This window comes from Lathyrus oleraceus, chromosome 7 (genome assembly GCF_024323335.1).
Source record: "Lathyrus oleraceus cultivar Zhongwan6 chromosome 7, CAAS_Psat_ZW6_1.0, whole genome shotgun sequence".
NCBI classification, from domain to species: Eukaryota; Viridiplantae; Streptophyta; class Magnoliopsida; order Fabales; family Fabaceae; genus Lathyrus; species Lathyrus oleraceus.
Genome location: NC_066585.1, coordinates 272,257,734 through 272,272,385, shown reverse-complemented (window position 1 = coordinate 272,272,385; position 14,652 = coordinate 272,257,734). Strand labels below are relative to the sequence as shown.

General features: G+C 36.9%; 1 protein-coding gene across 1 annotated transcript; it reads right to left on the bottom strand.

The window, feature by feature from the left end:
* Nucleotides 1-8,097: 8,097 nt before the first annotated feature.
* On the bottom strand, nt 8,098-9,629 carry LOC127103435 (lignin-forming anionic peroxidase). The gene is made up of 3 exons (XM_051040695.1): nt 9,194-9,629; nt 8,950-9,115; nt 8,098-8,872 (listed from the first exon to the last, which is right to left on the bottom strand). Exons 1-3 carry the CDS (start codon nt 9,581-9,583, stop codon nt 8,475-8,477), a joined length of 954 nt encoding a protein of 317 aa, XP_050896652.1. The 5' UTR covers nt 9,584-9,629; the 3' UTR covers nt 8,098-8,474.
* Nucleotides 9,630-14,652: the final 5,023 nt, after the last annotated feature.

The window sequence follows — 14,652 nt, the reverse complement described above, 5'->3', positions numbered from 1 at the left end:
ATTGGATTGGCACCTCAGCGTAAAATGCAATTTTTTTGTCTAAATGGTCTATGTCATACATAATTTTGAAATAAGACCAATTGATATTAATAAAATTTTCCGTTTACATAAAAAAGCCTAATGGTGATGACCGGGATCACCTAACCGACCTCCGGCCCTATACTCCCTAGCTACCCTAACCCGTGACCCTAACCCACGTTGATGATTCACTACTAGTGTTTGAGCATCTGAGGACCCAGGAGCGTCACTACCAACTACAAGAGATGGCCTGCTGAGGTAGTCAGACAAGTCGGCATAGTCTTCAGAATGCATCGAGGGTGTACCGCCGTACCTGAGTTCATGACCCATGCCAGAGTAGTTGGGTTGTGGTTGACTCATTGGTGGGTGACCGGGACGGTTGAAGGGAGACATGGGTGTGAATGATGCGTCGAGGAAAGGTTGTTGGGGTGTTTGGTATATATAGGATTGTTGGAGGTTTTGGTTTTGTGAGGTTTGGGCTTCTTGGCTATGGTAGGAGGAGGGGCGGTTGGTGTTGAATGATCGTTGGGTGTTCTGGCTAAGGCGGCTTTGGTAGGGTGATGTGGTGGGTGCGAAGCGATGTTGGGTCTCAGGTTGATGGTCAATTTGTTGGTAGTGGTATGGGGTATGCTCTTAGTATTGGGGTTTGTGTATGGGATGTTTTGGTTGTATGTTTGTGTGTTGGTTGAACATAACGTTTGACGGACATGGGGTTGTGTGTATCCAGTCTGACAATGTTGTTAGGGGTTTGATGTTGAGGTGTCAGGTGTGTAAGTTTGTTGGCATGGGTCGTACAGGTATATATCCTCGGCGATGAACTGAAAACCGACCAATCTGTACCAAGCCATATAAGTACGACTTGGTTTTTCTTCATTTGGCATGATTGCGTCAGTTAAGACATGGTCATGGCGGTGCTTCCATTTGCGACACTTCGATCTTGCGAAGCTTTGCCATGGATTGAAGTTCCATTGGTCGTTAACTTTGCGTAGATGCCATTCTCCTAGGCTTGCTGGGGGATCTGAGATGTTTTAGGGCATACCGAACTGCAACTTCACACAATCACTGTTGTGCATCTCCACAGTTGTGAATCGTATTATCGGTGTGCATGCAATCCATACGGCTACGTCTTCAGCGTTGACCTCATGGTTATGATCCAAATTAAGGTATGGACGTCAAATGAACTGAAATATGAAATAAAATAGAATTATAATCTAGGTAGAAGAAGTTAACAAATTATAACGAAATAATGAGGTTATTATCCTTACGTCTGTCGCTTGAAGGTGATCCAACAGATTACGATACTGAGTAATACAGTGTCTAGGACATCTGTTGTAACTCATACAACGTGCAAACCATCTACACCCAAAAGGTAAAAATATTAGTTAGAGATAATAATCTTTAAAGAAGTAAGTAAATATATAGCAATTTAAACAACTTACTTTTGTGCATACGGGAAAGTGAAATGGTTGTTGATGATGGGTGCTAGGGACGGTAGTCTTGACCAACCCCATGCTTGGAGCAAAACAGCACATCCAGAAAATGTAGATGTATCTTTGTGTGAGGTTTTGCACAAGGAGCTATAGAGATAGGCTAGACAAGCAGATCCCCAACTGTAACTTCCTATTCTATCTACATGTCTAAGTAAAGGTAAATACATAATATGCATGCTAGAACCACTACCTTCGGGAAATAAAAAAGAACCAATTAAAAACATAATGTAACACCTAGTTTTTATTATTCGAGCATCTTCGGTAGAATGCTCATCTAAATATAAACTATTATAGTATGACTTAAGGCGTGAAATAAGTATACCTTGACCTCTTGAGTTATCATCTAAAAAATCAGTCTCCAAGAGGTCCATGCAAATTGAATTTGCATAGTTGGTTTTACCATTAACAGCCTTACCTTCAATGGGCAGTCCCAAAAGCATGTAGATGTCTTCTAACGTCACAATACACTCACCGGTTGGGAACCAAAATGTGTGTGTCTCTGGACGCCATCTTTCGCATTAAGCAAGAATGAATTTGTTATCTGCGGACCAAGACAAAATCTTGCTTATATGACCAAAATCGGCGAGTTCAACATAAGGTTGAATCATCGGGTCCATATGAACATATTTGTGGACCCGGGTCCGGAACCTTGAAACATCCTATAAAAGAAAGAACAAAAAACTTGACTAAGTTGGTATGTTATTAAAAGGGACTCTATTAAAACAAATAACAAAAGAAGAAAATGCTTACATAAGTTGTTATGTTTGCAACCGTTCCTCTATGCGATTCGCCCATTATGAGGATAGACATTTTGTTGCAGATGAAACTACAAGAAGTTGTTGTAGATGAAAATGTAGAAGAAGTATTTTAGAAGAAGTAGTGAGTGATGGTGTGGATGTATTTATAGGCAAATGGCTTGGAGCATGAAAATTTGTGTTTGCATGTGGTCTCCAATTGAATTGGCGCCCATGTGCATTTTGTACATGGTGTCGCCATTCAAATTGGCGCCTCCATAGGGACATGCATGACACACCTAGGTCAAATTTTTTGGTTTTGAGGTCTGCATGCATGTAAACACAAGGTGTCTCCAAATGGATTGAAGCCCATGTGCAAGGAAACAATGGGGGCGCCAATTCAATTGGAGTGTGTGTCTGCATGTATGACATGTGGTTGTCCTATCTCTTGCATGTTGAACATGTCACTTCTTAGTAGCTTGCATGGTTGACACATCATTTCATACTAGCTTGCATGTGCGACACATCATTTCGTACTAGCTTGCATGTGCGACACATCACTTCGAACTAGCTTGCATGTGAGACACATCACTCACCTATTTAAGTGTCTTACTATCAACATCCAAGACTCAACCCAAATTCATCTGCATCAAGAAAATAGTTTTCATCTGCACAATGTCATCTTCACCAAAATACAATGTCAACATTCACTGTAACAGTGAAACATACGAGTATGAGTTATACGGTTTTTGTTTTTGAAACACTGATACTATAAGACTTACGATAAAGAGAAATGCAACCTTCTTGCATTTGAAAAAAAAATACAATCTTGTATAGGATCGGGTATTGTGTCAAAGATCACGTATCAAAATCCAATATTTTTTTAGAACAGTCAATGCAAGTTTTTCCCGCTTAAGGTACGAGACGATGAAGATGTTGAATACATGTTTGTTAGTCATGAACATTCAGGCTGCAACTGTATTGAGTTGTATATTACTCTTCAACCATTTATACCATCTCAACAGTCTCAAATAACCAGTCAAGATGAATCTGGTGAGTTTGACCCACAATGGTCAGATGACGTCAACCCAGAAGCAGAAGCAGAAGTGGACGTCGTTGAAGAAGAAGAAGAAGAGACCGAGATGCAGGTTGATCACATGCTGAACAACGATATTAAAGATGATGATCAACCACCGGCAATACCTCTTACTCATGTCTACAATCCGCCTCAACATATGACAAAGATGGATCTGTATGACAATGAAACATCTGACAGTGTTTTCTATAACCCGTATCCACGATCAGAAGGTGAATTTAAGGTGGGAGACATGTTTCGTACCAAAGAAGAATATGTGCGAGCTATCAAAAAATTCCACATGAACAACTCTGCTAATTTTACAGTGAAACACACTGATTCGAGAAAGTATGTCATCGAATGTCGTAACATCCTTTGTAAGTTTTGGTTGGCTGCGTCTTACAAAAAGAAAAACGACTCTTGGGATATCGCTTCAATAAACCCACCTCAAAGTTGCATTGCAACTAACGTTGAACAAGATCACCGTAAACTAAGCGCTGCATTGATATATCAAGACATTCTGTCGTTGGTTAATAAAGACCCATCAGTGAAGGTGAGTATAATTATATCACATATCAAAACAACATATAATTATACTCCATCTTACAATAAAGCCTGGATTGCGAGGACAAAGGCTGTTGAACAGGTATTCAACAATTGAGAGGATTCATACAAAGAATTGCCACGATTTTTATGGGCACTAAAAACATATGTCCCAAGAACTGTGGCAATTATGGAGACATTTCCGACAATGATGCCAGAAGGAACCTGTGTTACAGGTAATAGAATCTTTCACCGTCTCTTTTGAGTGTTTGACCCATGCATCAAAGGTTTCGCATTCTACAAACCTATTATTCAAATTAATGGCACTTGGTTATACGGAAAATACAAGGGTACTTTTCTTATGGCGGTTGCACAAGACGACAACAACAATGTCTTTCCCATTGCCTTTGCTCTGGTTGAAGGTGAAACGGCTGGTGGATGGGTTTTCTTTCTGCGACATCTCAGAACGCATGTGGCTCCATAAGCTAATATCTATTTTATTTTTGATAGACATGTTGCCATTGAGAGTGCCTACAACAACCATGACAACGGATGGCATGATCCGCCTTCTACCCATGTCTATTGCATTAGACATATTCCACAAAACCTTCATGCGTGCAATAAAGATAAGAATCTTTGCAAGAAGGTGGTGAATGTTGGGTATGCTCTAACTCAACCGTCATTTCAATATTATCGTGATGAAATTAGACTGTCTAATGAAGACGCATGGAGATGGATAAATAACATACCAGTAGAGCAGTGGACAAGGGCATTTGACAGAGGTTGTCGATGGGGCCACATGACAACAAACCTTGTCGAATGCATGAACGGGGTATTCAAAGGAATTAGAAATCTGCCAATAACCGCCTTGGTAAGATCGACCTATTATAGGTTGGCTTCTACGTTCACAACCATAGGTGAAAGATGGGGTGCGGTGTTAATGTCTGGTCAAGTATTCAGTGAGTGTTGCATGAAAGTCATGAAAGAGGAGATCATCAAATCTAGCACACACGTTGTAACAGTCTTTGACCGTCATAGGCAAAATTCTAGCGTCTAGGAAACAATGGACCACAACGAGGGGAGGCCAAATTTAGCCTATGTTGTTAGACTAAACAGAAGATGGTGCGACTATGGAAAATTCTAGGTCTTCTGCATTCCTTTCTCCCATGTCATTGCAGGCTGCGCATATACTCGTTGTTAAGAGTCCCACTGTTAAGAGTCCCACATCAGACAATATATGGTCTGAACATGTGTTTATAAGTGGGGGCAGTCCTCACTCTACCAACCAATTTTGTAGGGTTGAATTAGGCCAAATCACACATTCTTAACATGGTATTAGAGCCTCGTTTAAGATCCGGTGGGCCACCTACTATGGTTTCCGCTATCGGGCCACCCACCATTTATTTACACGCTCCAGATGTCCGGTCCTGGGCGTGAGGGGGTGTGTTAAGAGTCCCACATCAGACAATATATGGTCTGACAATGTGTTTATAAGTGGGGGCAGTCCTCACTCTACCAACCTGTTTTGTAGGGTTGAGTTAGGCCCAATCACACATTCTTAACATGGTATCAGAGCCTCGTTTAAGATCTGGTGGACCAACTACTATGGTTTCTGCTATCGGGCCACCCACCATTTATTTCCATGCTCTAGATGTCCAGACATGGGCGTGAGGGGGTGTGTTAAGAGTCCCACATTGGACAATATATGGCCTGAACATGTTTATATAAGTGGGGGCAGTCCTCACTCTACCAACCGGTTTTGTAGGTTTGAGTTAGGCCCAAATCACACATTCTTAACACTCGTCAAGACGCTTACAACCATTTATCTAATGTGTACAAGGCCGTAACCGTCATGAATGTATATAATAAAAGCTTCTCGGTACTACCAATGACGGAATATTGGCCTCCATATGAAGGTGATATAGTTTGGCACAACGACATGATGTGTAGAAATAAAAAAGGAAGGCCAAATAGCACACGTATCAAGACATAAATGGATTCGACAGATAAAATGATAAGATTATGTAGTATCTGTCATTAACCAGGACACAACAAGAACAACTGTCCCAATCGAGGAGCATCATTTGAGTCATAAGATTTTTGTAACATTGTATTTCTGTAAGCTTCAATCATTATATATCATAAAGTTTTTGTTACAACGAGGTTCACAACAAACATCAATACAAAATAAGCTAACTGAAAACAGAAATATTTCTAACTGATTACAACAATCAAATTGATGTCATCTCGACCGAACACCATTTCCCTAGCATCCTTATCAGTCTTCATCCGCACCCAACCAAAGATATTGTCGAGTCTTCTAATACTTCTAAGTTTTTCCCCTTATAGTATTTTCCCATCTAACCAACGAACCAACTCTCTCTTCAGTTGCTTGAACGTAGTGATATTCCAGAATAGCATCAGCATCTGAGGTTTGTCTCTCGCATAAATCACCTTTTTGTATCGTCAACGAACACCAAACATGATTGCCAAATGATTAATTGAGACGTGGAACAATGACTCACACAACACATCTATTTATAACAAAAAAATTGCATTTTAGACTGAGGTGCCAATCCAATTGGCGCCTCCTTTGTAAAAATACACATGGGCGCCAATTAGATTGGCTAGGGCACATGCTCTAGCCAATCCAATTGGCACCTCCATTCAAACTTTAAAAGGAGTCGCCAATTGAATTGGCGTCTCGTCCTAAAAGTGGGGTAGTTTGGGATTTTTTTTTAAATCAGGGGTATTTTGGGAATTTCCTTGAAAAATTGGATTATTTTGGTAAAAAAATCTATTAATTCCTTAAAGATAGACAATATTCTTGTAACTTAAATATCCTTTTGGTCTCAATTATTTATATGTGAGCATCATAGGTCCTAAATGAGATTGTCAACGAATTTTCCAAAAACAATGATTTTGAATTGTGGAGAATAACAAGGTGTATGAGGAAGAAATACGAAAGATGTATGTGAGAGATAAAGAAGGCAAGTTCTTGAAGGAGAAGACTATATTGGATGTCCAATAAATTGCTTCACATTTAACATTAGATGAGGTGGTAACAAGGTGAACAAATGTAGAATTAGCAACATAGTATAGAAAGGTAATGCTGGTTTTTGTTTTCTCCAAGAAATAAAATTACCTATTTTCAATTATTTTTTAGTTGCTTTTTTTTGGGGTAACAATTGTGTTGAGTGTCTTCTAATGGAGCTAACGGAGCGGCGGATGGTCTGGTTATCTTCTGGAAGAAGGGTCTTTTAAACTTGAACTTTAGCTTCAAGGGCAAGGGGTTTGTTGGAGTCAACGCAGATTGTAAAGGCCAGAACTATTTCTTTCTAAATGTGTACTCTCCTTGTAATATAGAAGGGAAGACCATAACTCATTTAATATAATTTTTATTATTTTTTAAAAATCCATGTGGATTTTTTTATATTTAATTTATATTTTTTTTTAAAAAAAAAATTACAAAAATGAATTAAAATATTTTAATTTTTTTCCATTTATATTTTGTGAATAACGAATTTCCTATCACACCTCTTTCCCTTCTTATTCCTTCATGGAATTCACCCCTACATAATCCTAATAACCTCCATGATAAACTTCGCTTGGGGCGCTGCTGAGAGTAATGGTTGTTGATTATCCGTGTGTTGTTTTTGGTTGTATGACGATTCTTTCCGTGAAGCAGCCTTCTTCCAAGTTGGAAGTCTTTGGATTTCTTTCGTTCCTATTAGTTTTGATCTCTTTGAATCGCTTATGGAAGAACCGTGGAGATGAATGCATTTTCTTATGAAAATGTAGAAATTGTCTAATGTTGAAATAAGATATCATTGTGGTGAATGAATTGGTGGGTATGTATGGGAAAATTAGGAGAATGAAGGATGCATGTAATGTGTTTGATGGAGTGGTTGTGAGAAGTGTTTTGTCAGAATTATGCAGTATTATGCATGTAATGTGTTTGATCTCTTTGAATCGCTTCTTGATGTTATTAAGCAGGTTCCCAAATATGTAAAATTTATGAAAGAGTTATGCACATAAAAAGCATCCATTTAAATCATACAAAGAACAATATTTGAGACTAATAACAAATTCTCATTTGTTTTATAGAGCAAGATTTCACACTTTCAACTTTGAGATCAAAATTCAAGCTTTCACATAAGAGTGTTAGCAAATCCAACATCTGTATCACTTGCGTTATATACTATGTCACGAAATGTAAAGCATTGAACTTGTTCTGTTTTGGGCTAACTTAAGTTAAAATCAAATTGATCAATATTAATTTTTCTTATACATAGATGTTTGCAAATTAATCATTCTGATAAATATAAAAATTGCATATTTGAAACAATGACTCTTTAGAACATCTCTCAATATATGTTGAGTTTCTCCATTTAGACCCATTCATCATATGAGATATGAAAATCCTTTTGATCATCTAGAAATACATTTGTATATAATAAAATTATAACAAAAGATAATCATTTAACACTTTACAATTGATTACACAAGAACAAAAATAAATAAAATAATTAATTTAATTATAAAATATTGAAACAGACCATTTAATGAATATCAATGGATTGTTTGTGATAAAGAAAGAAAGAATGTGTAGAATTAGTTGGCAGCACTGCAGATACGTCTAATGATTCCGGCGGATCCTCTTAATGGTTGAATATCTCCCATGTTTATCATAGAAGCTGCAAAATCAGATTTAAAAGCGGTAGGATTTTGGCTGTATTGAGAAACGATAGAATCCGTAGATCCACCGCTGAAAAGAACTTGGTCTGATTGTAGAAGACCCTTCTTTTGAATTAAATTCTTAAAGTAGTTGTTGTCAAAAGAATTTGGTGTGACCAAGTCGAGTGCTGCCAACTTCTGATTGTTTGAAGTGGAACTGGAAGATGGACAACCACGTTGGCGAGTGGTAGCGAATCCAGCATCTATGTCACTTGCATTGTTGTATATCCTATCACGAAATGTAAAGCATTGAGCTTGTCCGATTGTGTGGGCACCTAAGTTAGTTAAAATGAAATTGATTAATATAAGCAAATATGAAAATATGGATGTTTGAAACTAGTAATAAATTTACCAGATAGAGCAACCATGTCTTTGGCAGTGAGACCTTTAATAGTAAATTTAGATATAAGAGTTTGAAGATCGTCGGTAAAGAATGGAAGGTCCGTATTGGCCAAACTTTTGCTTGCCGTAGTAGAATCTCTTCTTCCAAGTTTCACTGTCCATGATGGACCACCTACCTGTAATTGTAAATATGAAATTATTAATATATAGTCATGAAATTATTAATAAGCATGCAATGCAAATTGTAAACTTACAGCGAATGATGCATCACGTGCGGCTACAGCTACTATGTCTGCACAAGACACAACTCCGGGACATACTTTCTCTACCTGTGATTTTGCATTATCAATGACTTGAAATCCTCTTGCTGAGTTAAGATTTGGAAGTGCAGTCTTTTCGCTCTCGATTGTGGTACTGTCATCTAGCAAAATGGATGCATCACAGCCCTGCACAAAGCAGTCATGAAAATGAAGGCGAATGAGAGATGCAGCCATGCGACGCTCTTTAGAGACAGCTGTACGAATGGCAGTTCTAATGGTGGTTAGTGCATCGGGGCATGTAGTGTCGTAAAATGTAGAAGACAACTGTGCATCACATATTGTGGCTAGCAGCACCAATATTGTAACAACAATTCTATAAGCCATGTAAGTGTTGATTGATGATTGAATTTCAGAAAATAATATATGAATGTTAGCAAGATGATTATGAAATGATCGATCATGCATATATATATATATATAGTGTGTGTAATAGAAACTGCGAGAGAATGTTTCATGGTCACTCATGTCCGCTACCTTCAACGCGTTGCACTGCAAAGGTTTGCTAATTCGCTCCTCAACCTTTTCCATATTCACAATTCTGACCAATTCTCCCTTGGTTGGTTGGTTGACAAATAGTATTGTTTCTTGCCACTTCATCATCTCTACGTACATACTTTTCAATATTTTCCTTTGATTTGTATGTCTTAATAGTCAAAATCTATTATTTATTATAAACACTATCCCCTAACGGTTCTATTTTCTTTTTCGGATAACCTTATTTCAGTATTTTATGGACAATCATACTTTCACATATAGCACCTTGAAACGGAATTGTTTTTAGAGAAATGTATATTAAACTCCTAATGATTTACTTCAAGAGTTCCGGTTCAGTTTTGAAAAAAAAACGTTTCTTGCCTTGTCATCTCTACCTGCATACCTTTGAATTGTATGTCTTAATAATGCAATATTATATTTTTTCTTAAGAGTCAAAATCTATATCACCTTGAGACAAAATTGATTTTATCGACAACCATACTTTCACATATAGCACCTTGAGACAAAATTGATTTTTTAGAGACTATATTAAATACTCATTTTATTAAATCTGATGATAAGTCAAACAAGTTAAAATCTAAGATTGGTATAATTTCTAACAATTTATGAGAAAGTCTTCGGTTGACAGTTTCTCACAATGACAACCCAAATATTATTATTGTTTTCTTATTATTATGGGTAAAAATTCGTTAAAGATAGACAAGTTTCTTGTAATTTAAATATCCTTTCGATCTCAATTTGTTTATAAGTGAGCATCATAGGTTCTAAATGAGTTTGTCAACGAATTTTCCAAAGACAACGATTTTGAATTCAATAAAAATGTGTCGAACCATTGAACGGTGAGGCATTAATGCGGTATCGAAGTCTTCAGAAGTTTAATTCCCAGGTGGTTTGATACCGTGTTGTTAATCGTTGGCTGAATCGGACGCGGTCAGATGTAACTCTCGTCTCAGATCATATGTAGATTCCGAAGTTGACAAGAAGGTTTGGAAACTCATTTATAAGTTGGGAGTTTCAGGAGCGGATAATAGAGATGGATGCGAGAGATAGAAAAGGTAAGTGCTTGAGGAAGAAGACTATATCGGATGTCCAATGAATTGCTTCACATTCAATATAAGATGAGGTGGTAACAAGGTGAACTGACGTAGAATTACTAACATAATGTAGAAAGGTAACACTGATTTTTGTTTTTTCCACGAAACAAAATTACATATTTTCAATGATTTGTTAGCTGCTTCTTTTTGGGGTAAAAATTGTGTTGAGTCGTATGCTAATGAAGCTAACGGAGCGGAAGGTGGATTGGTTATCCTATGGAAGAAGGGTCTTTTAAGGAAAATTTACTTCATATCCATGCAGTTACACCAACACCCCTATATATTTTTAAAAATACCAAATTTACCCTTGTTTGTTTTTAACCAATTTACCATTTCACTTTTAACCGTTCAATTGAGACTTTCGAAAATTACACTATTCACCCTCATACCGGAACTCATTGGAAAAGATTTCCGGTATGTTTTTTTCCAAATCGGAAGACTTCATTAAAGACATTTAGTTTATTGCATAACGTGTTCCGGAAGACTTACTTGAAGAGTTCCAGTTCAGTTTTGAAAAAACAACGTTTCAGAACACTTATCATATGTGTTACGGTTAATAAAGTCACATACACTTAAAGTCTTTCACAAATACTTCCGGTATGTTATTTGTATGATCTGGAACTCTTCCTTGCAGACTTCCGGTTTACATTTTTAAAAAAATTTTGACTTTTTTTTAAATATTTTTTATTGTACATGTATGTAAATTCTTTCCCAAATATGTGTAGGTACTTCTGATGCTTTTTAACCACTCAAAGATTTGAAACAGACACTGAAAAAGGTTCAAATCCATAATAAAGTAACTATGATCATCACTCGTTCAGATACTGAAACAGACAAGAGAGAGAGAGAAGTAACAAATTAATATTTGGTTGTGATAAATGTGGGAAGTACAAGGATACTGATAGTGGAACCCAAAATGCGTCCAAAAAATACGGATGCCCATTTAAAATCAGGCCGACTCCGGCGAAAAATGAGTCTGGTTGGAAGATTGATGTAAAATATTGGGTCCATAATCATAGTTTACTTGATAGATTAGAAGGTCATTCCTTTGTTGGTAGGTTGACCACAAATGAGAAGCATCATATCGTTGATTTGACAAAGAGACATGTACCACCTAGACACATATTGCTTGCAAGAGATCTAGAGAATGTCACTCGGATTACGCAAATATACAAGCATAAGAGTATGATAGAAAAAGAGATAAGAGGTCCTATAAGTGATATACATAATTTGTTTAAGCTTATTAAGGATGCAGACTGTGTCAATCCATGCATGACTTTCTTTTCTTTGACAAGTTCACAATCACCAAATGTCTCCATTTATTGCACTGGTTTTCTTAACCAAAATCATTGGGTTCAGGTACATATTTTATTTTAAATGACTTACTATTTTAATTATTTAACTTAGTTCACTTTATTAAATATATGTTGTAATTATTGTTATCAGGTAAACATGAAAGAGGGGTTTTCGTTGCCACCGGTCACATTAGATTGGAAGAAGTTTCGTTGTCCAGCAGCAACGACTTGGATGTTAGGATTTGCAAAACGTCTACAACATTGGAAATTACTTAGGCCTATATTAGCATGAATCTGTAATCAAAACATGAATATTATATTATAAATATTATATTATGAATATTATGTCAGTTTTAATACATTCAGTTCTAAAAGTTAATACATAAATCAATGTGAACAAGAAATATTCAAAGCTTCAAATAAATCAACAAACTACAGATCTTCCTCTTCGGCATTAACTTGTCTCAAATAACGATGAATCAATGTAGAAACACGAGCCCAATTAGGACCAGGTGGTCCTGCTTCGTAAACATGAACTGTCACCTGTGTTGGTCCATCATGATGGGGCGGGACCAAACGAGGATGCGAAACACAATAATACCACTATAGGTATCCATCTTCTATATCAGATGGAGTGGTGGTCAATGTTATTGGACGGATCACAACAACAACGCTTTGATGGTAACCAATCCAATCAACATCAATATCATTAGTCATCATACAATCAGGAGGTGGGGATGGAACATACTGTCTGTACCCGGACTAACGTATACATCTGTCAGGAAAGTATGGAACAACTGTGTCACCCCACTTCAAACACCCCCTGTACAGACATAACTCATCAAACTGACTTCATCCTCTATGATCCTCAAATGGACGCCATATGATGTCGATAGGTGTCAGCTCGTCCAAAATAGTTCACAAGTCATCCACCTTCAGGACTCCTTGCTTATATGATCATCTCATCCCTCGAGGAAGACCATAATTATCAACTGATTTCTAATTCTCTCCTCTTTTTCCAACAGTTGGAAAGTACTCGTGAATCCAACACTGTTATAATATAAAAATATAATAAACAAAATAAATTAAATTAACATACTTTATAAAATTAATTAACACATAATAAACAAAATTAAATTAAATACATGTAGGAGAGTAGGATATCCACCGAGCTTCTTGCAACTGAACATGGACGTATCTCCAAAGGTAACTAATGCAGTTGCTCCCCAACTGTATCCCGGACATCTATCTAAGTTCGTAATCAGTAAGAGATATCGTGCCTCGACAAGTGTAAAAGTCTTGTCGGCAAAAATTACGGAACCCACCAACATCAACAAATATGCTCTAGTCGCATATGTCCATCTAGAAGCAGCTTTATGATGTACGAATAAATCGTATAACAACTCCACATTATAATAAGAACTCATGCAGCTACGAACATGTCCATGTGCCTCACTCTGTGACACTCCTAAGTAGTCAACAACAAGTTCAACAACAACTTCTTCAGTGACATCTTGAGGACTCCATAACACACCCCTGATGGGCAAGTGAAGCAGACAAGAGACATCATCCAAAGTAATGCTCATCTCACCAAACGACATGTGAAATGAAGACGTCTCTAGATTCCATCTCTCCCCAAATGCGGATATAAAGTTTGTGTCTATCTTCGTTAAACTAGTTCTTTGGAGTGAATATAACCCAGACCTAGAAACCCAACTGTCCATCTGTTGTGGAAGAGCTAGTGGAACCCTCGATGTCAACTTAAGTCCGTGTCCAACAACCTTCAAATCTTTCTTCGGACCTATCTCCTGAAAACAATTAAAACACATGTTATAAAACACAATATAAAATATTCAAATATTACTCAATTAAAGCACATTTTTCCGATTAATGTTCAAAATCGTAAGTCTTGTACAAAGAGTTCTAGTATGTTGTTTGTGAACCGGAAGACTTACTCTATGAGTTCCGATTTACAATGGTAAAAATGTTGTTCTGAAAGTCTTGAAGCGAAAATGAAGTAAAAACCAATTTTTTTCAGAAATATAACCTATTTATGGGGTATGAGGTAAAATTTTCGTCTTTTAAACATGAAGTTTAGCTTCAGGGGCGAGGGGTTTGTTGGAGTCAATGTAGATTGTAAAGGCCAGAACTACTTCTTTCGAATGTGTATTCTCCTTGTAATATATAAGGGAATGTCATAACTTATTTAATTTAATTTTTATTATTATTTTATAATCCACATGGATTTTATTTTATTTTATTTTTAAGTTTTAAAAAAATATTAATTTCTTTTTTAATTTTTTTCATTTATATTTTGTGAATGATGAATTTCCTCTCACACTCACACCATTCCCCACGCCTTTTTCCTTCTTCTTCCTCCATGAAATTCACCAATACATAATCCTAATAATCTCCATGATAAACTTTGTTCGGGGCACCGTTGAGAGTGTCGACTTTTGGTTATCCGTGTGTTGTTTTTAGTTGGATGACGATTCTTTTCGTGAAGCAA